Raw genomic sequence first — 25,904 nt, forward strand, 5'->3', positions numbered from 1 at the left:
TAAATAAATAAACCGATGAGACAACCACTTATATATAAAATTAAATTATGTCGTACATATTATGCGTACAAAATGTGCTGTCTTAGATCAACTGACAAGAAGTCTTGTCTAAGCCAGACGACTAAAGATGGCTACCCAGGATGGATAACATCACGGACGAACGCAGACATACTCTGGAAAGAGTTTTATCAGTGGAATGGCACCGTAGCGGTGCGTCGCATCTGCCGCGAGTCGGTGTCTTCAAAGGTGCGGTGCGAGAGCTGTAGCGGCAGCGATACGTTCTCTTTCTCTTTGTTTTTTTACCGACAAAGACTAACACGCACAGTTGGAAGAGGCTCGGTGCGGTGCGTGACTGTCCGTGAATAATCAGCAGAATCACGCACCGTGAGAAGCCACCTTTAGACACCTTGCTTAGACAAGCAAAGTGGAAGCACTCACTCCTTCATTCAAAACCTGCACTCGCGACGCATTTATAGCAGACAAGACATGCTTACTACACATTTTTTGTGTAAAATGTGAGATATTGCTTTTAATTTGGACCATAAGATTGCACACGTAGAAGAAAGACCTTTTTTATGTAATAAAACGAGTGATATATATAAATGCCTCTTATGTGGCAAAACTATCATAAGCATATATTTAGAAAACAAATTTATATATATAAGCTCACACATAAATACTGTTATGCTTACAATTAAATGTACAATATTTTCTATAATTACGATTAATATTTGCGCAAAAAAATATTGTTTAGAATTATTTTATTTGAGCATTTCTTACGTGAACAAGCTATGCGTCCCATATAAGGACAGATCGTATAATAATATCCTGGGACATTTGTCACACACGGCCATCTGATCCCAAATTAAGCTAGTACAGAGCTTGTACTATAGAAACCAGACAACTGATATACTATTGTTCTTTTTGTAAATACATACTTATATAGATAATTACACCCAGACTCAGGACAAACAGACATGTTCTTGCACACAAATATCTGTCCTGGGTGAGAATCGAACCCACAACCTTTGGCGTGAAAAGCAAGCATCCGCCAACCACGCCGACCGGCTCCTATGCCGTAGAAACAATTATAAAAAAATGTATTGTGAATATTCCTTAATGAAGTCATTACCATAACTTCAAATTCCTTTACCGTCGATGAATTACGTCGAATATCTTGAAAGTACCAGTCTGAATTCCTGCGATGTATTATTAAAAACTTTCTCGACTTAGTATTTAGTATCTCCTAACTTTACCTTGTACTCAAAACTTGGTAAGTTGAATGAAAGTGAATTTAAAGTTAGTTTTCTATTGAATTAAGATGAAAATAACCGCATATTTTTTTTAAATAAATGAATTATATTATAATTATACAATATTATATTTATAGAGATAAAACTTAAATGAGAATGCTCGTATATTAAAATAATTAAAACCTTTAAAAGTAACATTATATAAACATCAGTTAGCATAAATATTTATGAACATTTTTATGAAAAACTAACTCGGATATTACCGCACTATTACATAAAAATATTATTCAAATAAACGAAAAATACATACGTACAGTTAAATACAAATAAGAAATTGATATTAAGTGTTTATTATAAACATAACTGCTGAGCTTAGATCTTCTGAAACCATACCATATATTACTTTAATGACTAAAGAGTAATCCTAATACCCTCCAAATCTCTCACTGATGTACGCAAAATTATTATTATCAATCATTCGACACATGCAGGTTTCCTGCAGTATTATGCTAGGATTTAAAAACAAACTTTTCAGTAAGAGATGAATATAAAATATACTAATGTAAAAATCATGACACCATTTCCATTCAAAGAGTGAATTGGAGGCGAGAAAACCTGATAGCAAATATTCCCTGTTGAATCGCAATTCTGACTGTTAAGGCGAGTGCAAATAAATGTTTTAAAAGTTTCAGCTTCAAGACCTAATGCCTCCCATGAGGAATGATTCACATTATATTGGTTTATCATTTTATATTGGACTCGTACTTTTTCTTTTATTAAGTATTTTCTACCCGCTGTTTTACTCTCGTGTAAGGAAGGGTAGTTGTTTGGTACCTTATATCTTTTCTTGTACTCCTGATCCTGATCCCACGTGTATGCGAAAAATCACGATGATCGGTTGATTAGTTCAGACAAAACCAACTCGCTCGCGCATTAATAATATTAGTAACCATTTTAATATTTTTCTATTGTAATTATTTTGCGTTTATGTGTTGAGCGGCGTCCACGCCGCGGAATGATAATGACAAACGCAACCCTAGATTCCAGTCAGCTACTTGAAAACCACAATGTACACACACGTTAGGAGCATTTTCATGTTCATTACCTAGTATATTCCACTACTAACCTACTTTACACAATAGGTAATGGAGCACAGAGCGAATAATTTTCAACTGTGTTATATAACCCGCGTTCGGTGAACCCGACTTGATGGAGAGTGAGGTGTCAAGATACAAACACGCTAACCTAGAGTACATTCGCCTTAACGAAAATCTAAATAGAATAGATGTAAAAATATAGACATCAAAGTAAAATAATTTGAAGGTAATCTAATTTGTATTGCTGTGAAAGTCAATATTTTAAACGACAAAGGCTTTAGATATTTCGATAAAGGTATTCAGAGTTCAAAGACATTAATTACTCGGCCACTTTTATAGGTCGATCGTCGACTTACGTTTTACAGACTATATACGGTATAGTATAAAATGCTTATATTATATATAGCATATATAGACTGAGTTAATTTTAAATTTATTATTTTCTAGTTTAGTTTCATTTTATAAGGTAAAAATTAAATGTACTGTACTTAAGAGTTCTGCAATATTAACATATGTATAGATTGGTGCTGTAAAAAATATTAACGATCCTTTAGATCAGTAATGCGTTACCAACCTTGAGAACTAATAAAGTTCCTCTGACTGTAATTATAGTGGCCCGCTCACTCTTTACACGAGAATTGATAGGCCGGTTGGCGTGGTTGTTAGATAGTTGCCTTTCACGCCGAAGATTGTGGGTTCGATTCCCACCTAGAACACACATTTGTGTGCATGAAAATGTCTGCTTGTCCTGAATCTGGGTGTAATTATCTATATAAGTATGTATTTACAAAAGAAAAGTAGTATATATAGTATATCAATTGTCTGGTTTCCATAGTACAAGCTCTGCTTAGTTTGGAGTCAGATGGCCTTTAGTATATAATGTCCCAGCAATATGCTGGGGGCTATTATTATTATTATATTATTATAATACTAATTAGTGAAGCGGAAGAATATGTGATAAGTTGGTGGCACCTACGCAGACGAGTAGAGTACTTTTTTTTTTTTTTTTATAGAATAGGAAGGCGGACGAGCATATGGGCCACCTGATGGTAAGTGGTCACCAATGCTCTTAGACATTGGCATTGTAAGAAATGTCAACCATCGCTTACATATCCAATGCGCCACCAACCTTGGGAACTAAGATTTTATGTCCCTTGTGCCTGTAATTACACTGGCTCACTCACCCTTCAAACCGGAACACAACAATATCAAGTATTGCTGTTTTGCGGTAGAATATCTGATGAGTGGGTGGTACCTACCCAGACGAGCTTGCACAAAGCCCTACCACCAGTACAAAGTCCAAACATACAAAATCATATAGACATACATTATCACAAAGGCCAAAGGTCTAATAATTGCGCTAATATGTCGGGGAGCTACATAAAAGCACTGAAAAACAATCTCTCTCTACCCCGATAAAGGACTGGAGAGGGTGCTGACTACAGCTAAAAAACAAATAACGTAGCTGCGTCTAACGATGTCATCTTTATTTACAAGCGTCACACGTTCTTTATTATTTAACAACATCCTAAGTAAAGCTCTGCCTTTCTAGGTGTATAATGCAAATTAGTTTAAAAGTAGGCTACTTTGCTGTCGCATTGCAGCGTTGATAATACTTGTACGATATAATATTTCAGATTTAATCTGACAGCTTAACAAAATGTTCATTACATTTCTGGGTCTTTGGTTTATTTTTAGTCAGAGTTCATTGTTTTAGGTCATGTTTCGTTTTTAGTGTCGCTTAAAGCACTTTTTATCGTAGATAGCGTTTCAAATTATGCTTTCTTCGAGTCGGTTCTTCTGAATGGTCATTTTGTATCGGCTTAGGATTACGTTGAATGTAGACCAGCTCGCAATTTTAAATTTTACCGAGAAAAACCAACACTACAGCCTAACAATACAACAATACTCAACGTTGTCATTAGTTAATTTAAGCTGACTGTATTATTATTATACAATTATATAACTTTTATATATACATATATTACTTACGTGTTAAATAATAAAATATAAATCCCGCTTTAAATACTGAAAATATGCCTGATCCTAAATTTATCGTATTTAACAATGCACATATATTCTGATGACTTCCACATCTTTTTAATAATAATTATTGGTAGAGTAATATTTCGATGTATTTCTTGTGGATTTATGAAATATTTATAGTCTAAATTATGATTTATTATCCTGTTAATTTAAAATTATTTTTTTTTACATATTTTCATTTACAATAATATATTTTTATGTGTGACAGTTGTTTGGTATTTAAATTTTATTATTTAACACGGAGCTGTCGATTGACGTTGATAATTATACTCGTATGGAACATCAGTGAAATAACAGTGATGGTAATTGTTATTTACAAAGAAAATAATAATAAACGTAAATCTTGGTGCATGTGTTTTTATTATTTACGTAACAATTACTTACAATAAAGCGTTAAATATATATAAAAAAGCTACCGTACAAATCATGACCACGTGGAATGATGGCAAGAATGCTAACATTTCCCCTTTGAATCGGAATAATTATACTCGGAATACAAAATATAACTGTGGTTCTTAATGATTAAAAGGATAAATTTTTATTTAGTATTATCTTTATGAGAAAAATAATCATCATAATCTGATGGAATAGAAAATCCAACGTGACCGGAAAGATTTTAGACGCGGGACTAAAGTAGCGCAGCTTCATGTGTTTTCCGAGGCACGGAAGTATATACACTTTCAACTTTCAGACTCCACTACTGAGAATTTTTCGACAAAAAAAAAACCAATAACTTATTATCAGCCCGACCCAGGGTTTGAACCCAGGCAAACCCATGAGCTAGTCACTAAACCAACAAAGCGTTAAAAAACAAAGTATTAAAATACATAGTAAATGGTAGGATTTACATGATAGGACTTGGCGAGACAAGGTTCATTTCAATCATATACAGAAAAATAAATCAATCTCCGTCCTATAAGATACGTCCAATAAGACCAGACCGCTTTGAACCATTTCTCTCTTCTATCTAGACATGTAGAGAACATCCCTCTAGCCTTAACGATCTCTGCCCTCGAAAATATTTGAAGATGCCTTTTCTTTGGCAAATTTAAATTAAACTGAATAAAGCAAGTTGGTTGTTGTATAAAAAAAATTATATAACGCTTACAAACAAAGAAACATTATTTTCGCTTTATTGAATAAGAAAAAAAATGTAACACTTTCTCTTCCAACTCTTGTTTATTAAAGACAAAACATTGTGAAAGCAAAACTAATTGAATATAAAAGTAACAGCCTGTAAATAGCCCACAGCTGGGCAAAGGATTCTTCTCCTTTTGTTCTTAGAGCTTAATCCACCACGCTGCACCAATACTTGCATTGATTGATTGACTTGATTGCTGACAGCGTGTACTTCAACCTGCCGTCATAAATAAATCTTTATAATAAATAAGCTGAAATAGAATATTTTAGAAGCCGAATTCCAAGCATTACGAAGCGAAGTTTAGTTTTCTATTTAATACACAAATCAAATCTTTCAACATTATATACTTGTCCATACTAATATTACAAATACGAATATAACTCTGTCTGTTAGGCTTTCACGGCTAAACCATTGAACCGAATTTGATGAAATTTTACTATAAAGCAAGCCATGGAAGGACATAGATTACCATTTTTGTACCGAACACCTAAATCATCTATCACTTATCACTTAGGTAAAGCCACGGGGCGAAATCTAGTAATAAATTTTTTTTTTTTTAATTCGTATTAACTATTTTTTATTCTATCTGAATAGATTATACGAGTAACTTATCCGCAGAAAGTACTTCATAAACGTCGGGATTAAAATAAAAACTGATGAGTATCCCCATCACAGTCTTCGCGGAGTACACCGTTTTACATGACATAGCTGAGTCTATATTAATATTTAAAAAAAAAAGTTGTCACTGGTGACAGGACACATTATTAGCCTAGAGAATAGGAAGTTAATGAAATATGGCTGACATCCTGGCCGCTGTTCCTTGCTTATTTATTTTAATAGTTCACACAGATTTAGAAAATAAAATAACGATTTATTCTTTTTTACTTTATCCATATCAATAAATATTTTGTAAGTTTATTTTATTTTATTATGGAATCATTGTGCAATACGTGTAAGTATTAAGGCGTTAAACCAATCGATAAATTAAAAAAAAAAGACACACATAAAAAAGCTATTTATCTTTGAATTCCGTAAACCGATACTTTTAACAAACACGCGTAACCTAGTTACGATATTTCCACATCCCTTTTACCGTTTTATTAAACGCTTAAAGATTTATTTATTCGTTTACAAATGGCAATTTCACGAAAGCAGGTTATCAGTGCAGTGTGCCAGAACGCGCGCGTCATATTTATTAACTAGCAATACGAACAGGGTGACAATATTTGTATTTGTTTTTAGTACCATTTATATATTTTTTTTTATTTCTCTATGCCTTAGATCGTCCATTTTAAATTTAAAAAAATACAAAAAGACGAGGAATAAATTTTCGTTGTATTTAATACATAATTATTTTAGACTCTTTCTAATTTAAAAAATATTTATTAAAACTAATTTTAAAATTTTGACATAGTCATATTTTGTATATTAATAATTTATTTACAATAAAATAATTGTAATTATACGCGCTTATACAAAGTATTTTTTAGTAGAATGATCTCGCTGTAGTGGAAGTGGGCTGGACATGTCTCCAGGCGCATTAATGGCCGATGGAGCAAACACGTGTTAGAGTGGAGACTGGTGGTAGGGCTTTGTGCAAGCTTGTCTGGGTAGGTACCACCCACTCATCAGATATTCTACCGCAAAACAGCAATACTTGATATTGTTGTGTTCCGGTTTGAAGGGTGAGTGAGCCAGTGTAATTACAGGCACAAGGGACATAAAATCTTAGTTCCCAAGTTTGGTGGCGCATTGGCTATAAGCGATGGTTGATATTTCTTACAATGTCAATGTCTAAGGGCGTTTGGTGATCACTTACCATCAGGTGGCCCATATGCTCGTCCACCTTCCTATTCTATTAAAAAAAAAAAAAAAATGTAGTGTAGGACGCCCTGTGACAAGATGGGCCGATGATTTAAAAAAGGTGGCAGGTTCGGGATGGATGCGGACTGCCCAAGATCGGGATGGTTGGCGTTCTATGGAGGAGGCTTTCGTCCAGCAGTGGACGGCAAAAGGCTGAAAAAAAAAATACAAAGTATGCGCGTTTATACAAAGGAGGCTTATTACGTATAAAAAAATTGAAAATACGCTTATGTGATCGATTCATAGCCACACTGAACATATTACGCGCCACATTACCGTTCACGGTGACCATATGTATTATATCGACAGTGGGTTGTTATTTGCTATTTACTGCTACTAACATGAAACATTAATTATATCTGTGTGTTTACATAGTATTTTCATATCATAATTGTTTTTGTTATATTTTATTTTGCATCATTTGCACCATGTAATGTCACTTAGCGTTCACTGGAAGATAATATCTTGTGGCGTTATTTCTGCAAATAATGCCACTGCTAATAATAAAATAAATGATTACCAACTATATAAAATATATTGTATGTGTTGCACAGATCATATAATCAACTAGTAGTTTTAGTTAGTTGCTATCGTTTTTCACCTATTTAAGAACTTACTAGAAGTATTAAAAAAAAAGCTAAATCTGCGACAACGCTAGCGTGGAATTTAGCTTGTAACGGAAATCCATAAAAAATTGCCATTTTCTCAATTCGAATTATACATATTAAATATTGAAATCAATAAGTAGCAGCGGTAATATAAAACAAAAAAGGTGGTTTGATTTTGTAAACTTAGGATTTGCTGGAAGTTAATGTCTTCTAGTATTATGTATTTTTCTAAATTAGGTTCACTCTAGGTGGTAGGACTTTGTGCAAGCCCACCAGGGTAGATACCACCCACGCATCTGATATTAGCAACAACAACAGCAATACTTAGTATTGTTGCGTTCCGGCTTAAAGGATAAGTGAGCCAGTGTAACTACAGGCACAAGGGATATAACATCTTCGTCCACAAGGTTGGTCAAGCATTGGCGATGTAAGGAATGGGTAATACTTCTTACATCGCCAATATCTATGGGCGGTGGTGACCACTTAACATCAGGTTTGCGCTGCCCCCTACCTATAAAAAAAGAATAACAAGTTATTACTACTATTATTATTTTTGACGAAAATTCGTTTTAAGTAATATATCACATTAAACTGTTTGAAAACATTTCATGTATAAAGTTCCTTCTCACGGGTCAACTCGTGTACCACGAACTAAGTCCAACGTTCAATTTGTAAAGTTTGTTTAGTAAACTTTAGAAAAATATCTTTATGTCTTAGTAATAAATCGATAAAGTTTTAACTATCCCTGCTATATAAAGACTATTTACGCGTCCTGACTTCGCAGATCAGATCTTGAAACCATAAGCTATTGTCTATCCCACTATTAACACAAGCTTCTTTGTATACTTTATGATGAATGATAATGAATCATTATAATTTCCTTAATACGGAAATTGCTAATAATCTATATAATAACATCCTATTGTTTAAACTATGAGATATAAGATATATTACCGTACCGTACTAATATGTATTTTTGACGAGCTGGTTGGCGTGGTTGGTGGATGCTTGCCTTTCACGCCGAAGGTTGTGGGTTCGACTCCCACCCAGGACAGATATTTGTGTGCATGAATATGTTTGTTTGTCCTGAGTCTGGGTGTAATTATCTATATAATTATGTATTTACAAAAGAAAAATAGTATAAGTAGTATATCAGTTGTCTGGTTTTAATAGGACAAGCTCTTAAGCTTAATTTGGGATCAGATAACCGTGTGTGAAAAATGTCCCAGGATATTAATGTTATTATTTATTTATTTTATAGGAAGCCAACACAATGTATGATGTATATCTGACCTAAAAATAACAATTTTGAATAATGATATTTATTAACACCATACATCACAATTATAGGCTAACTCATCATGCAATTATACAAATCTAGTTTTGCTCATTCCAATTTAACATTTATAATCATATAAACAAAAAAATATGCATTGAGAAACATGCATAACAGTAAAACGATACGTATAAAATAGGTGGCACATTGGTGATGTAAGCGATGGTTAACATTTCTTACAATTCCAATGTTTATGGGCGTTGGTGACCACTTATCATCATCAGGTGGCCCATTTGCTCGTCCGCCTTCCTGTTCTTTAAAAAAATGGCATAAATTAAAGAAGAAAATTAAAATTAATATACATATATAAAATAAAATCGTACAATCGACCCCGCAACTTTATTCAATGTCTACGTAAAATATTTTTTTCATACAATCCTTCAATAGTATTTATTTCACTTGATGTAAGAAGTGCAAGCCCGTCTGGGTGACCACACAGCAACAGGTATATGCCAATGCTCCCATTTATTTCTTAAAAAAAAAACTTGTATAAAGTTTATTTTGCTAAACTACAATAGAGCTGAGAATCCCAGTCCTAAGCAAAATGAGCTATTGTCTAGATTCTAAAAAGCTACTTGACTTACTTTTTGTATACAAAAACTTAAAAACAACATAATAAATAGCGTTTGTATATAGAGAATAACTCTCTAATATAAATAAAAACATATCAGTAATCGTTACTGGTTTAAAAGCCTGTGACACTTTAATTTTACTTAGTTTCTCTCCGGTTAAGTAGAACCAACTCTCCGAACCGGTTTGTTTTTTTTTCAAGTTTCTTTACGTCTCCTCCCGTCACGGGACACCCGGTGAATGTGATCCAATTGATGATTATTTTGGCCAGGCATTCTTGATTTGCATAGCCATGCGCCGGAGTGTGAGATTAAGTGAATAATGAGTACATATACGTCAAATGTGCACAGAACTGTGTTCTATATCTCCGCTGTGCGTTTCATAATATTTTCTATATTATGTTCCGTATAATACATTTTTTTTGTCTTTTGTTCCAGCTGCACTCGGAATACCGCAGCACTTACAGATGGCACGAGTACAAGGAACAGCAGCAGCAACAGGGGGTGGTCAAGCAACCAGCTCCCACCCCTCCACCCACGCTGCCTATCACCCGGGGTATGAGCAAGAGTAAACATTATTAATTTTTTTTTCTTATCTTAAATTATGTGCTCATGTAGGGCTTTGAGCAACTCATTAATTTCTTAAACAATATCTTTATTTAGACGATGATCGGTCGGTCCTCCAGACCGATTTTGGCTACGGCGGGTAATCTCAAGAGAGATTAGCCATCTGCACAGGACATATTATAGCGCACAAGTGAGTGCGCAAATACAGGTGCACTCTCTCATCCCCAGCTCTCATAATCTAATGGGACGGCAATCCAACACGAACGGAACGAGTTCAGGCGTGGGACCAAGTGCGTTTACGTGCTTTCCGAGACACTGGAGTGTACACACTTACAACTTCCAGACTCCGGGCTGCTACTGTGAGTTTTTGACAGAAAAAGCCAATAACTTTTTTTATTGGCCCGACCTGGGATTTAAACCTAGGACCTCGGAGGACTAGGACTGCGGCCTTATATCCAGCCTCCAAACCAACGAGACAGTATACACACATTTCACTAACGAATTTGCCTATTCTAGAGAAAAGAACCAAGTCCTCATTCCAAGAACATGACTTCTCGAGAACATGAGTGTATTCCATAAAATCTGTATCATGACACACTATGAGACGTAGAAGCTTGAAGTTTTAATGATACTTTAGTTTATAAGGCGCACAGATTTTGCAAAATATTTATTCCCAGAAACACTACACCATCTATTTGATCCTATCAACCAGTTCTACAATTTAATATTTTATACATTTTTTTTTGGGATTACACAAACGTGTCTCTTTAAAAACGCATTAATATTATAATAAATCTACGCGGGACAACCGGCGACGTAAAGTGTGAATATTAAATGAATATAAATTGACAAGAAACTATAAAATTATTAAAAACATTGTTGTTAAGTATTCAACAGAAATATAATTTGAACAAACATTCAATGTTCAAATTTGTCTAAATAACAAAAAATATATATTAAATACATGATACTATTATTTATGACTAGAGATAACAAATAACAGCATTGGAAAAACCCAAATGATAATATTAATAATGTGCTAGCATGTCCAAAATGTATATAGGCAACCCTAATATATAGGCCTCCCCTGCTCCCGAGGGAAAAGCTTGAAGATTATTCCATCACGCTGGTCTGCTAGTTTCATTACCACATGTTTTCACCACCAAGCACGAAATGAATTATGAGCCCAAATTAAGCGCATGACAAACTCCAAAGCTATCCTTAGAATCGAATCTGAATCTCCACGTTTACCACTGAGTTATGTCTGCTTTACATTTAATATTTATCTAGTTTATGGCATTAAGATGCCATAAACTAGATAAATATTAAATGTGATTTTCAGATTGGGCTAACAAAGTTATTATCCTCGATATCAAGTTTGACATTTCTCAATTTGCTCGTCTGCTCTTCAAATATATGCTTAATTTACCTATTTCGAATACAGGGTTATTTATTAAATTGGTTATTAAATTAATCTTGCTATAGATAGACTTCAACAATCCCGATTGTACTGTGCTTACGTCACAGCTGTTTTAATGTACTACTATATATAAACAATTACTTTCATAAAACTTTTTGTTACGATTTTAGCCAATTATTAGTAACTTTTTTTTAACGCTGGAAAAACGCGTTACGCATTTCCCCCACGAGAACAGTGGGTGGGTATGTGGGGCTCGCCGGTGTCCAAGGCGCCGAGTGGGCCCCGAACATTGTAATACCCACTAAAAAACCAGCGATATCCTTTCCGTCTTAACGAGGAGCGCCACGGGATCGCTTTCGCATGCTACCTTGGCTATTATTAGTAACTAGCTTAACCCAATGTTCTACGTTATATCTTGTTGTTGTTTTTATATTGTTAACATTGTAATATATATAACGAGTATTGCACCTATGTCTTCATACATTCCGTACATCTTATTGCCAAATTAAGAATATTGAATACAGGACAGACAACAGACGAACAAAATTACCGTCGTAATTATAATATTAATTTTTGTCTGTGACTTTTTTAATTTATTGAATGAAAAGGCAAATTTTCCACTTGAAAATCAATCAGTCTCTACGGTAGATATTATTTCCCTTGTGCCTGTAATAACGCTGGCTCACTCACCGTTCAAATCGCAACAGAACAGTTTAATTAATTGCTATTGACGTCCTACCAATGGTTTATCTTTTGTCCACTAATTAAAAATCATGTGGGTAATAAAAACATAATAGGTTCAAGAAGTTTTATTTCGACTGGCTAAACTACTTATAAAAGTTAAACACACATAGCCAGGTACACGCACACAAGCTTAGTCATGACTACAAATTGAAACCATGCTGTCACTTGATTTACGTCTAATTTTTAATCGATATAGTGTTTATCGTGATGATAGAAATCCTTATACTTATGAAAACTTTTGTCCTAATTGAATATCAACGTACAACGAAAACTACTGATTCTACAAAGCTGAAATTTGAAATAGGTTTGAATTTGAAACGTAAGCTATGAAAGGATTTTTGTATAATTACACTTGAAATGGGTGGGCAGAGAATGGGTAACGTTGTATGAATTTTGCAAGTCTGGACGGATAATTGATTAAAAAAACTACATTTATATTTAAACAAGAAAAAAATCCTTGCAAGTTTTATCAAATACAAAACGTCTTTCCGTTACACGTAAATACTCGAGTTCTAAGTGTAGGCGTTTTAGAACTAGACTGAGCTGCAAGATAATCGTTAAAGAGATGAAATATTACTCTCATACAGTTCACGTAAATTGTGTCTCATTTACAGAGATTCAATTAAGGTTACCAGGTCGCTGTATATTGGAACTATTATCTCATAGAAATAACTACATCTCATTCATAATATCGTGTAATATTCCGCCACTAAAATAACGTCTGTCGTTATAAATAATGACTATATCCAGTGACTGCCTCGTTGGCTTAGTAGCTAAGTCATAAGGCTGTAGATCACGGTCCTGCGTTGAAGCCCCGAATCGGGCCAAAAAGAAAGGTTTTTAAGGTTTCCCTGTCAAGAAATTCGCAGTAACTAATCAAAGCTTGGCAGCAGTGTTAACACTCCCTCCGACAATGCCTCCGAAGCACGTAAAACCATTGGCCTCTCATCGTTGGATTGCCAGCCTATCGAAAGACGAGAGTGAGAGAATAGAGAATATCGAAACTATAATATTTCCAGTTGTTGGCTACTCTCATTTAAAATAGCCGTAACCAAAATCTTTCTGAAGAACATCATATGTACCTACAAGCCGTACAGTCTTTTTTTTAGTATAGGTAGGCGGACGAGAATATGGGCCACCTGATGATAAGTGGTCACCAACGCCCATAGACATTGGCATCGTAATTAATGTTAACCATCGCTTACGTAACCAACACGCCACCAACCCTGGGAACTAAAATGTTATGTCCCTTGTGCTTGTAGTTACACTGGCTCACTCACTCTTCTAACCGAAACACAACAATTCCAAGTGCTGCTGTTTTGTGGCAGAAAATCCGATGAGTGGGTAGTACCTACCCAGACGAGCTTGCACAAAGCCCTACCACGAGTAAATCATAGTCTTACATAGTTACTCTTGTAACACTAACGTCTTACTATATCTTCATTTACTTATGATATTATTAAATATTTAATACACACAATTTACAAAAATATATATGTCTATATAAAAGAATAACAGAAAAATGATAAATTATGCAAAAACTTAACACATACAGTGTTGTCTGCCATCTTCTTTATAGAGGTTATTAATCCTTAATAGAGCTTAACCTTACGTGTATTTTGTAAGGCATAGTGTGAAAAATTAAGAAATATGTATATATATATGTATAAATAGACACTTAGGAATAAGATGATTATTATGAGCATTGTATATACCTACATACATATATAGTAATACATATACATATGTATGCAATATCATTGTCATAGAATCTGCATTACAAACCAGTGCTAGCTTTTTTACCTTTAATTAATCATGAAATTCACAAGATTAAATTTTTTTTTAAAATGTGTTGGCTTCTATTGTTTTTTTTGCACAACTATTTTTCTTATAACACACTAAAGGCTACCAAATTAATGCTTAATAGAGTAAGTTGATTAAACTCCCCAACCTTTATGATTAATTGAGCTATTTCGCCTTCTAATTCGGCTTTAATTTAATTTGTGCTCTGTATTAACCTATAACATATCTCTAAAACTGTGGATGTTTTTATTATCTCTCAGTGCTGTTAGTCTGAGACCAATAGTTGCAGGCTCGAACCAAGCACCATTAAGACTTAAAGATACTTTAGAAATAAAATTAAAATGGATATAAGTGGTTAAGTGAAATAGTGTTATGTTATAAAAAAAGATATTAATCAAGAATTGTTTGCACCAGAACAACAAAGCGAGCTATTAGCAAATCGAATGGATTATGTCAAAATGAGGTTTATTTATTTCCAGTCTATATATATATCGCATATCCTTCACCCAAAGGTTGTCTGGAAGAGCTCGCTCTTTTAGTGATAAGACCGCCTTTTGTACATTAACAGATTATTTTTTTATCTTTGTGTTTATGACTATATGTTTCTGTAACTCTTTTGGTTTAATATAAAGCATATTCTATTCCCTATTCTGTTTAACATATATATATATATATATATATGTGTATTGAATGAAGGAATCCGAATATGTATGGGGCATTTAAAAGCTGTTACTTTATCTTTACTTACTAACTTGATAACTTATTTCAGGAGCAATAGAGCCAGCACTGCCTCGCCGCAAGAAGTACCCTGGCGTTGCTTACAAGACGAATGAACTCTTCGACCCCGCGCCCGTTGACGACATACGCCCCCAACAGGCTTCCGCCTTCGACCGCGCCCGGGTAAGGCTAATAAACTGTACAATATGTTGCTCTCTTATCACTTAACATATTGTTTTCAACATTCGTTAGACGTAATTTGTATTGTAATTTGTTGTATTACAGCTCGTATTGCGCTAAAGTTTTACAAAATTAGAAATGTATACTAATAAATGAGATTTTTTTTGTAATAGCAATTGAACAATTACTTCGCAGTTTCCTCATTTTAAATTTAGAATATTAACATGACAAGCGTGAATTTCATGTATTTGCATTCTTAAACAGCAATCACTGAAATCATATGTGAACCGTGAAAATGGTCACAATTGAATGACTTAATACTAAATATAACGATATTATAATTAGCAAAACTAAATGCGCTTAAGGCTCATCGTTTCCCCCACTTAGAAACTTTCTTGGAAAAATTATTAACCCTTAAATCGTATAATTTGCATTTTTAATTCAAGTACCTTGAAGTAAATTGTAAGAAAAATGAACAGACTTTTGTTGACTAAATAACTTTATTCAACTCTTGTTACAGTACTCACAGTACTCAAATATTAAATGAATATTTCATATTCATTCAGATTACAGTAAGAACTGTTTTCAGGACAAAACAATGATTTTTAACTTTTAATATTTTAAGAGGTTAAGTTTATTTATTTAAGAGTCTCTAAGAGGTCCCTCATGTATTGCACTATACAAATACGTCATAGATATATATATATTTTAATTTAATTTCAGTCAGTTTCATTTTTCAAATGGCAAGCTATCAACAATAACCATATCTTAATATTTGCAAAAATTCTGTAGTTTAGGAGGTTGATTCATAATTAAAGTCCTTTTAAAAGTTTTACTTGCAACAGTCTTAGTTCATTTCAAATGATAGAAAATATATAACTATTTAAGATAGAATAACGTACTTCATCCCATAAAACGATAACAATATACTTTTATGATTTATTATATATATGGAAGCATTTATATAAATGCTAATATAAAAGGTAGGATTTTTATTGGTTAAAATATATATTTTAACCAATAAAAATTACCTTATCCTACTCAAATATATTAATAGAAGGTAATACAAGATTGTTAACAGGTAAAACGTCGTTTTGACCAAGAAACTGTTACGACTGTAATACATACACAAGTTTACATAATATAACGAATGTTTACTTATTATTTATACCGTTATGGCAATTCCAGAGTTATTACTCATCAAATAAGCATCATAATAAGAACATTTCAGTAAATATAAACGCTCATGTTAATCTTATACTAGTTATGTCTAGGATCGATTCTCGTTATAAGACGTACTCGAGTGAAGCATGACGGCGCACATCTCTTAACGACATCCGCCCTTCACAAACCTTCGAACCGAATGATTCTAAATATTGTCTTGTTTCTCTTAAGAGATAGAGGATTATTTATTTTATTTATAATGCTTAGTGAAACGGGTCTTAAATTAAAATGTAATAATAAAACAAAATGTAATACAACGCAGTTTTCTTTGCGTCAGTGAACGTTGAAACCGAATTCGACTTTTAAATTTGACGAGCCGGTTGGCGTGGTTGGTGGATGCTTGCCTTTCACGCCAAAGGTTGTGGGTTCAATTCCCACCCAGGACAGATATTTGTGTGCATGAACATGTCTGTTTATCCTGAGTCTGGGTGTTATTATCTATATAAGTATGTATTTACAAAGAAAATAGTATATGTAGTATATCAGTTGTCTGGTTTCCACAGTACTAGCTCTGTACAAGCTTAATTTGGGACAAAAACAAATTTGCCTCTGGTCGCATCCAAATGTATATGTATTTTAAAAAAAAATATTCTAAAGGATATGTTATAGTTATTTTAACTATAACATGTTATATTTATTTTAACTACTTTTTCCGTAGTCCTTTCTTCTCAATAGCGCCGCAGTAACTGATTTAAAAAAACGCTGTTTTTCGCGAGAAAATATATATTATACAAATTGAAAAACTTTTTTTTAATTATTTATAAATATTATTGATTATGTAGTTTTTGTCTCAATAAGCTATTGCATTACGAAAATAAATTAAAGAAATATTAGAGTATATTTCGTGATTTTTTCTATAGGGAAAAATTAATTATTTTGTTTCTGTTTCAGCGTGTGCGCGTTATCGTGTGACTTCATTTTGATTTAAAACTAAATTAAATCCGTATTATTTAAATATTATTAATCCCACTGTAATCAGAACGTGATGTAAGCGATATTGCTCAAATTACATCACAAACGCTACATTTGCAGTATCAAGTTCAATTATATAAGTTAATCAACGAATTCAATACGTTTATATATTTAACAGCTATAATATATATAATACTAACTGCCTCATTGGTTAGAGTATAAGGCTATACCTCCCGAGACTGTGGGCTCAAATACTGGTTCGAGCAAATAAATTATCATTGAGTTCATCTGTTTAATTTTGATTGAGACTTACTCAATAACAGCGCGGAGTTTAAATGTTGTTATATATTATAAATTTAAAAGATGCTTATATGTCGTTCATTTTTTTGATTGGGCGGTACCGATGGGTATATCCCGCACAGTGTGCTCTGCGTGGGGAGAAAAGTGCCACGGATCTTTTCAGTGCAGCGTCTCGACCCGCACTGATTTATTAGGCGACAGAATGGCTGCATTACGATCGATTGCATAAAAGAATCCTTAAAAAATATTTAAAAAAATAATATTCCGCAAAAATAAGCCAAAGGTTACCTTTAGTATTTTGTCAATTAATATTCCAATGTAAATAAAAAAATCATGCTATAGATAGCTTAGCAAAATCTAATAATAACAAATTCAGGAGGTACTTTGCATATTAATTTCTAGTCAATTACTAGTTAGTTACTTAAGTAGTTTTTTTTTAAAGTAGGCATGTGTAAGATTTATGAAGATTAATATTATTTTTTAAGTTTCTCCGGTAATGATAACGAGGAAAAAAAGGAATCAATGGAACTCAAATGAGGCCAATTATATGTGCGTAATACATACGTTATAAATAATGAGTTACTTGCCAATTTTTTTAAAATCCACATGTCAAACCGGTAATATACAATCCATATATTTTTCAAAATTACAACTTAAGCTTGCGTGCTTGTAAGTGTTGAATGGAGTATATTTCAATTTTGATCTGGCTTATAGTAAACCCCTCTTCTTTTATCTCTAAAATTAAATCTCCAAATGGCATTTGGCCGAAGCTTCTTGCAGCTAAATCATGACTTAGAGACTTTCCATTTCTCAATTCATATTTTTGTTACTTTTTTTTTATAAATAAGTTATACAAAAGGCGCACAAAGTTGCCAACTTTGCGGCGTGTTAAAAATCGTAAATTTTGTCTTAAAAAAATTAATTAATTATTATTAATTAAATTTACAATTTACATAGCAGCTAAAGCTAATTTAAGTGTTCTACATTTTGTTTTAAATAATACATAGCTGGTATTAAGATGATGTAGATGTTTGATGATTAACATTTCTTTTCATATAAATCACGTGAAAAAAGAAAACATGTAAAAAAATTAGTATCTTAATCTTTTACTTTCTCGTTCGATGTCTAAAAGACCAAAGTTAGATGAAACTATATATGACTTAAATCGCAGGACGTAAGAAAAGCAACATAAAAGTATTTTCGTATCAAGACGGAGAGACGATTTATCGCAAAAAAAAAAAAACAAAATTTATACTTTTTGTATAAATTTCAATTGCAAAGAAAGCTCATAGGATTTTGGTTGATAATTTTAACGTGAGCTTTTCTAAGCCTGCAAACACAATATTCACAAATCGGCTTTCTTAGTTCACATGCATTTTTAAATATATATATATAATGATTGGAGTACATCGCAAATATATAATAATTTGGCAAATAATAAAAATACGAGAACTCGGTGCGCAAAGTTAAATGACATCCTGACTCCAATAAACGTAGAACTCAGTCGTAAATTTTCAGAAAGTGATATGCGACATTAACTATAATAATTATAATGCACAAAGCACATAAACATCAAAATATCGTAGCACTGTAAGTCGACTTATAACATTTTACGATTGGAAACATCGAGTGTCAAATTTATGTCTTAAAGAAAACTGCTCTGGTTTTTTAAACTACTGACGTAATGAGTTCGCTTTAAATCCATTCGTATTTTTAATCTATTTCTAGATTTTGAGATGAATTAAAAACCGCATAGAATAAAAGATTTTTTTTCACGACGAACGAATCATAATATTAAAAGAACAATGACGTATTGATTTCAGCTGCAATTAATATCGCTATGAAAATACTTCTCGAGATCAAAGCTTCTGTTGGAATATCAAATGATAAATGAAACGGTTAGATAACTTCCATTGAAATATTATATTATGAAGATATTGTCGGTTGGATTCATTTCATGAATAAATATGTAATTTATTTGAAAATAATTTTATCGTTAAATAAAACTATTCATATTTCGCTATGAAAAACACTCTCTATACTATAAACAATCCCTTCGTTTTATGCGAATAGGTTCTAAAAATTTCTGTTCTTATTTTGAATAAAATTTGGTTTTTCTACGTGTTTGGATTTTGCGCTAGTACGATATAGTTGAGCTAGTTACCACATTAATGTATAATTGAACATTCTAGAGCGCTCAGAGAAATGATTCAGAGCGTGCCGGGAGACGCAGCAAGTCTGAAGGACCTCGTCAGCCTCGCTGGACGGACACCGTTGAACCAAAGGTAATTATTTTTACGAGTGATTGATTCGATCGTGCTCCATCATCTACATTGGACCATTCATAAACGCTAACGTTACATTGTCTTAAGATAGACAGTTTAAATTATATTACAGTTAAATGCAATTAATTTATAAAAAACACGTCTTCAAATTGACAGGGATGACGCAATTTGAGTATTTTCCGACTAACTGCCTCGTTGGTCTAGTGGCTTGAAGTAAGCCCGAAGGCCCTGGGTTAAATTCCCAGGTCGGGCTAATAAAATGTTTTTGGGTTTTTCTGTCAGAAAATCATCAATAGCAGTCCGGAGTCTGGAAGTTGGAAGTGTGTACCCCGTGCCTCGGAAAGCACGTAAAGCCGTCCTGGCCGTTGGTCCTGCGCCTGAACTCTTTCCGGTCGTGTCGGATTGCTGTCCCATCGGATTATGAGAGTAAAGGAATAGAGAGTTACCTGTGTTAGCGCACACACTTGTACACTATAATATCTCCTGCGTAGTTGGCTAATCTCTCTTGAGATTGACCGCCGTGGCCGAAATCGGTCTGGAGGACATTATTATTATTATTTTCCGAAAAACGATGCTTGAATTTAGTAATTATATTATAACAATGTACATTATAATGTAAATGTGTTTTTAGAGACTAACGATCTTGTAAGCGTTGTTTAGGGGGTGTTAAGTTAAACAATGATTTGTCTCTTTCTGTCATCATTGATTTGACATTTGAAAGAATAGATACGAAATATGTGTTGATAGTAAAGTTAGTGGTGTGAACGTGGTGCCCATTAATAAGAAACTTATTTCAAGCTCCAAACCTTCTACTCGAGAGGAGAGCCTTTGCCGATTAGTGGACTATTTGCAGACTTGCTATTACAATGGATTATAAATTTCACAATCAATAAATTTTATCCGTGGTCAGTGAACACATCAATGTAACAGAGAACATATATTTTCCGAGTAAAAACAATCCTATTACAATAAACTACTGGCTGTATCACATGCCTGTACGGCTTCCGATTGGCCGATTTTTAATATTACAATTAAAAAAATATAAATCTAGAATAGAGTCATGGACCATGTGCTACTGTAGTACTCGTGGCTATATAGCTGTATGTTAAGATGATTTTTTTACAGGTGAAAACAACTTTGTATATCGAAGACTTTTTTTATTTCTTTAAATGTATAAAATATTTATGATATATTTACTTTTTGTCCAATAAAGCCATTTTAAAATATAGACAACGGTCTCCCTTTATTATTAGTGGTTTTGTTTTACGCTGAGTTTCTAGATTCTTACAGAATTACTCTAAAGCGAAGCAAGGCTACCTTTTGTATTTGTATAAAACAATCTTATTTAACAATGTTATCCTACTCAGGCTACTACAGCGCTGGGCGAGGTGTTAGCTGTGAAGGAGCCCGAAGCTGCCAGCACTGAGTACCGCAACCAGTACGCCTGGCCCAAGGACGCCGAAGTACCGAGGAAGAGCATCTCCATGGGGGCACTCAAGAAAGCCGCTGTGGCTGAAGGTTAGTTGAACTCTAACGTTAGTAACGTATATTTCAAAAAATGCGCCCATCAGTTTATGATTGCCTTCGCCTTGGTTTATTTGGTTTATTTGCTCCGAATTAAAAAAATATAAAAACTTTTTGTCATGTACTCATGTACATCCGAAACTTATACTGTACTTATACTGTACTGTACGTATAAACTAAAAACTATGGAACATATTTTCATATGTGGTGTATAAATCATTATGGTTTTGTATAAATGACAATAATTGTTGAGGATTTTGGAAAAAATCATGCCGACTGTGAGCTTTATTGCCGTGCGCCGCGTAAACCAATAGTTATATTTATGACGACCATTGACTGGTAACAACTTATATACCAAGTACTTCGATATTTTTTTTTATCGTACAAGACGGCGGACGAGCATATGGGCCACCTAACAGTAAGTGGTCACCAACGCCCATAGACATTGGCATTGTATGAAATGATAACCATTGCTTACATCACCAATGCCCCACCAACCTTGGGAACTAAGATGTTACGTCCCTTGTGCCTGTAATTACACTGGCTCACTTACACTTCAAACCGGAACACAACGATACTAAGTACCAGTGTTTCGTTGTAGAATATCTGATGAGTGGGTGGTACCTACCCAGACGAACTTGACAAACCCTACCACCAATACTATGCCGCATTCCTTTTTTCTATTTTTCTAGCGCCTGCGTTGCCTCTGGGTCAGTACACGTAGCCGTTTTGATTCTATAATCCCCGTACTCGCTCGATCCGGCAGTCTCCACGTTTCGTATGAATTCGTTTTTTTTTTTTATTGAAGACCTGTTTTCTGTCTAGATTACGTACATTTATCCTACAATACGTTATTCATAACCATCGAATCCGTAAATAGCAAGCCAATGGTTGCTTTAATTACGCCTCGTAAATCATACTATCCGTAAGCTAAACGAATTGTTGTTGAAGTATATAAAATAAGGTCAAATAACTCTTAACGACTTATTCATATGAAGTAACAATGGAGTAATGTTCATTGTTATAATTTTTTAAAAGAGAATGCACTGTCAAGAATGAGACCAAATGCCTCGTTTGACAGTTATTATCCTAGCTCACTCAGCATTCAACTATAATTTGCAAAAGTCATTCTTACTTGTGAGCATTTCTGAATTTTTAATTTACTTTCATTTGTTTTATGTTTTCATTTGTTTACGTTAAACATTCCTTCTTGTGATATAATGTATAGTATTTAGTTATAATTTAATATCTGCAGTGACTGTTATGTTACCATTCTTCTATAGAATAATTCATGACGACACAATTATATTTATATTACTGATAATTTGAGTAATAATAATAATGTCCTCCAGAGCGATTTCGGCCACGGCGGCCAATCTCAAGAGAGATTAGCCAACTACTCAGGAGATATTATAGTGCACAAGTGTCTGCGCAAACACAGGTGCACTCTCTATTTCCTAACTCTCATAATCCAATGAGACACGACCGGAAAGAGTTTAGGCACAGGACCACTGGCTTCACGTGCTTTCCGACTCCGGGCTGCTACTGAGAATTTTCTTACAGAAAAACCCAATAACTTTTTATTGGCCCGACCTGGGAATTGAACCCAGGACCACCGGGTCTGCAGCCTTACATCAAGCCACTAGATCAACCAGGCAGTCAGATAATTTAAGTATTTGATGTATGAAATGGAACAAATTAAATTGAAACCAAAATACATAAAATACTTTGTATTATGTTCCGGTTTAATGGGTGAGTGAGCCAGTGTAACTACAGGCATGAGGGACATAACATCTTAGTTCCCAAGGCTGGTGACGCATTGGCGTCGTAAGGGATTAGTATTTCGAACGACGGTCCATTTGTCCGTCGGGCTATGATATAAAAAATACATTAATTTTATGGATAACAAAGAATGTTTATAAACAAAATATGAATAAGGAACTCAAGCTAGAATTGAGATGTGCGTGGTAAGATTTTATTTCAAGAGGGAAGCGGACTTCCCTTATTGGAAAATTATGCTCTGCTTTTGAATACAGAGAATGTAATAGCTTCTCACACATCCTCACCGAGATGATCTCTTTGCATTGTTATTATTATATTTATATTATTTTATTAATAAAGTAAGAAATCGTAACTCTATTTGGCAATTCTTACCTCTTAAGATCGAGGTTTTTTAATCTGCATTAATAATATATTTTTTTAATTAAGAATTTTATTTTTTTCTACAGTTTCTATATATTACGTAAATAATTTCCAAACACTAGGATTTCTAGTAGGAGATTAGTAATCCTGTACACGATATTAATAAAAAATATTTGAAGAAAAATTCTCGATCCTGTCTGAAATTGGATGGGCAGCTGCAATACCTTATTATACTGATAGAACTGTAGTTTTTTATTAGCTGATGGCAGCATAATCAATTATATTTGCATTTCTTAGTTTTCATCGAATATTTCATTTATAACTCATCTGGTATGTAGATATGAGCATTATTGTTATATTGTTACGGAATTAAACTAATTTTTGGAAAAATATTTCTATAATAGCAGAGAAAAATAATAAATATATTTGTAGTAGTCCCAGATTATCCATTAGTGCTGTTTATTTATATTATTTATGCTATGTAACCAATGTTATATAGGATTCAATTACACCCGTGAAAAATCAAGATAATTTTAATATAATTCTTGTTTTTTATACTTAGATCCCATTTAAAGGACAATTAATTTTCAAGTACTGAGATATTAAAATTTGTGCTTATACCTATTAAGGGGAGATTTGGGAAGGTCCCGAAACTTTCTTTGCTTAGAGGCTTTTACTAAACTTAATCCGGCTGTATGTTATGTAAGATTTATTCACAGAGGAGCACAAATGAAAAACCATTAATATGCTACAACTTGAATATAATGTTGTAGTTTTTAATTCAGTTTAATAAAAACATATTTACACCATATATTATTAAGACAGCACGACGATAGCGCGATTTAAAATACTATTAACGCCATCTATTGGTGAAATACATGAAACATTTATGAATATAAGAATAAATAAATTAATAAACACACAACATAAAAATAATATAGTGGCATTAACACTTACATATTTCTTATTTGCGTTATTTACCTTTTTCTTTCTTTTTCAATGCACACGATTCGGACAATTAATGCAAATACGCAACCAATACGAGTTTGAATATTGTACCATTTTGACACATAAAAACATTATAAAGCACCACAATACCGCGCCGTATGTACAATGAAAGCAATCAACAGCGCTATTAAAAGGCATTATACAGACATATCTCAGCCGTTTCTGAAACAATTTTGAAACAGGTACACCGTACCGTAACAGCCTGTGAATGTCCCACTGCTGGGCTAAAGGCCTCCTCTCCTCTTTTTGAGGAGTAGGTATTGGAGCTTATTCCACCACGCTGCTCCAATGCGGGTTGGTGGAATACACATGTGGCAGATTTCAGTGAAATTAGACACATGCAGGTTTCCTCACGATGTTTTCCTTCACCGTAAAGCACGAGATGAATTATAATCACAAATTAAGCACATGAAAATTCAGTGGTGCTTGCCCGGGTTTGAACCCACGATCATCGGTTAAGATTCACGCGTTCTTACAGGTATACAATCTCGCTTAATTATTCGAAGATTATGCAAAGATCCGCCTGTCAAACTTCATTAGTACTAAGTTCAGAACTGAGCGGAACTGATTTGAATATCTTTGTAACTTAACATTCGGATTAATTTACAATTCCGACTGCTCACTTCATTATTTTGCTTATTTACTGAATGCTTCTTCAGAACTTAATAATTATCTTATGTGTAATTAAAAATAACTTTCCGGAGACAACGCCAACTTTATTCTACCACTAAACAGTATAAATATTGTTGTGTTCTGGATTGAAGGCTGAGTGAGTGTGTAACTACAGGCACAAAGGACATAACTTCTTTGTTTTAAAGGCGCATTAGCGATATAAGGAACGATTTCTATTATAAAAATGCGTTATTGTATACTAGCAAAGGTTTTTTTACTTAAAATAATAATTATAGATACTTTATGTAAGTTTAGTAGAAGTGTTTCTCTAGTTCATATATCATTAAAAAATTGTTTTATTATTTATTAAAAATTAGATTTCGAAGACTTGAATGAATACTGATGGTTTTTTTATAATAATTCCAGGGTCAGTAGAGGCTGAACCGCTCATGAACCACGTGGACGGTGACCACGACGACGGTCACAAACGGTACATCGAAGACTATTTGTGGAACGGTCAGAAACCTGGCGTGCAGAGGTAATGCTTTTAACT

At 33.6% G+C, this 25,904-nt stretch overlaps 1 protein-coding gene across 3 annotated transcripts in view; it reads left to right on the forward strand.

The window, feature by feature from the left end:
• LOC126777973 (uncharacterized) overlaps window positions 1-25,904 on the forward strand; it is a 101,336-nt gene that overhangs the window by 63,347 nt on the left and 12,085 nt on the right. For all 3 annotated transcript variants that reach the window (XR_007670109.1, XR_007670110.1, XM_050501331.1), the window contains exons 3-7: window positions 10,352-10,469; window positions 15,217-15,347; window positions 19,973-20,065; window positions 21,433-21,583; window positions 25,778-25,889. Coding sequence is in view for 1 of the 3 variants with exons in the window: in XM_050501331.1 (XP_050357288.1) it covers window positions 10,352-10,469; window positions 15,217-15,347; window positions 19,973-20,065; window positions 21,433-21,583; window positions 25,778-25,889 (605 nt within the window). In the remaining 2 variants the exon portion in view is untranslated. The remainder of the gene's footprint in view (window positions 1-10,351; window positions 10,470-15,216; window positions 15,348-19,972; window positions 20,066-21,432; window positions 21,584-25,777; window positions 25,890-25,904) is intronic.

The sequence above is a fragment of the Nymphalis io genome, chromosome 24 (genome assembly GCF_905147045.1).
Source record: "Nymphalis io chromosome 24, ilAglIoxx1.1, whole genome shotgun sequence".
Taxonomy (NCBI): Eukaryota; Metazoa; Arthropoda; class Insecta; order Lepidoptera; family Nymphalidae; genus Nymphalis; species Nymphalis io.